The sequence below is a fragment of the Loa loa genome (genome assembly GCF_000183805.2).
Source record: "Loa loa unplaced genomic scaffold supercont3.567, whole genome shotgun sequence".
NCBI lineage: Eukaryota > Metazoa > Nematoda > Chromadorea > Rhabditida > Onchocercidae > Loa > Loa loa.
In genome coordinates this window covers 1,786-3,672 of record NW_018108747.1, presented here as the reverse complement: position 1 = coordinate 3,672, position 1,887 = coordinate 1,786, and the positions used below count along the sequence as shown (strand labels likewise).

General features: G+C 34.9%; 1 protein-coding gene across 1 annotated transcript; it reads right to left on the bottom strand.

Moving 5' to 3' along the window:
* Positions 1-1,426, bottom strand: LOAG_18829 (zinc finger protein; the record flags this gene model as incomplete). The annotated part of the gene is made up of 3 exons (XM_020451492.1): positions 1-98; positions 404-655; positions 1,213-1,426. 3 exons carry the CDS (start codon positions 1,424-1,426, stop codon positions 1-3), a joined length of 564 nt encoding a protein of 187 aa, XP_020304714.1.
* Positions 1,427-1,887: the final 461 nt, after the last annotated feature.

The window sequence follows — 1,887 nt, the reverse complement described above, 5'->3', positions numbered from 1 at the left end:
TTACTCATTACCCGAGTGATTTTGTTGACCCAATGAACTTTGACCGGCAATGTAATGGTTTCTTGCGTCTCCCAACTGCGGATTTCCTTCGATTGAGCCTAGAATGAACATTTCTTAGATATTATCTCACTGAGTCAAACGGAACGAGTGGTTAGTGGCCGTTTGGTTCCGTGGATCGAGTGATGTACTCTATTTTTTGCTTGAATTCTGCCACTCCGTTTATTATCACATCAGTAATTGCCGAACACCAACTGCGATAAATGATAAGAAGCTATCTGCTGAGGTTAGAAAGATATTACAGAAAGAATTAAATTTGGAATAGCCATTACACTGTCGTAAATGTTTTGCAACACACAAACACGTTGAAACTTCTTTTAATAAATATAAACATTGCAAAACTAACCTCCAACTCCGTGGATTCGTTGTTTGTGCATTCGTAGTGTACGCTTAGTAGAAAATAAATAGCTACAATTTTCACATTTAAATTTAGATTTATGTGTTTCGTAATGCTCTCGAAGATTCCTTTCGTAACGGTATTCCTTTTCACATCCGGGCCAAGTGCAGTTATATTTCTTGTGCGTTTCAAGATGTTTTGAACATTCCTCATACGACAGCATAGTCGCATTGCAAAAACGATATTCATACTTCTGTCCAGCTGAAGTATTGAATCTTGAAAGAAAGTTTCGAATTTTAACTGAAAAGATTAAAATGATTTTTCATTGTATAATTTTTTATTACTTGCTCCCGGTACTTGTCCATTAGTACTTCCTCATTCACTATTACATGTACTCGCATCTGAGGCAATTAATGCTAAATCCAAGTTGTCGAGAATGTTAAAGTTTTCTGAGTTTACTCATTGACTTAAAGTTTTCCGAGTATTACTCAAGAATACAATAGAGCATTCGTTTTCTATTGGCATTTTTCAGTATTTTGATGCATCAGTGGTGACGTTATTGTCAACATTGTCAACACCATTTAATTTCATCGGAGTGTAGAGACGCTAATTGCCTGAATTCCGTTATCACATCAGTAATTACCAAACACCAACTGCGATAAACGACAACAGCTATCTACCAAAGTTGGAAAAATATTGTAGTAAGTATTGAATTTTGAATTGTCACTTCACTATCGTAAATGTTTTGCAATGCATTTCCAAGTGAACAAATGCGTTACAAAACTTCTTTTGTCAAACATAAACATTGCGAAACTAACCCCTAACTTCGTGACATTGTTGCTTGTGCGATCGTAGTGTACTCTTATAAGTAAAAGACTTGTTACAATTTTCACAATGATGTTTAGGCTGATGCACTTCTTTATGCATTAGAAATCCTCCTAGGGAACGGAATTTCTTTCCACATTCGGTACAAGTGCAACCATATTCCTTGTGCGTTTTAAGATGTTCTGAATATTCCTTTCTCGTATGCATAATCACATTACAATAAGCACATTTAAACTTCTGCCTAACTGAAAAACTGTTATGACGTTTGTGTTTACAAATACCATTTTATATGCTATTTAATAAATATAAATTGAAAAATGACTGTATCAGCATCATTCATTAAGCCTATCAAATCACATTTCGAGCAACTTATATTACGAGATGTTATTCACTATTATCACTTAAATCGCGAAGGGAAGCAGTGAATAATTACTTTGATACTGCTGTTATAATATATTGTATATGTAGATAAACTATGCAATGTAAGTTAATATTGTGGTGCGCCCATTGTCCCAGATCTCACCTCAGAGCTGTGTCAGGATCTGTCCATTAGTACTTCCTCATTCACTATTATATATACTCGTATCTGAGGCAATAAATTGCTAAATCCAAGTTGTCGAGGATGTTAAAGTTTTCTGAGTATTACTCATTACCCGAGTGATTTTGTT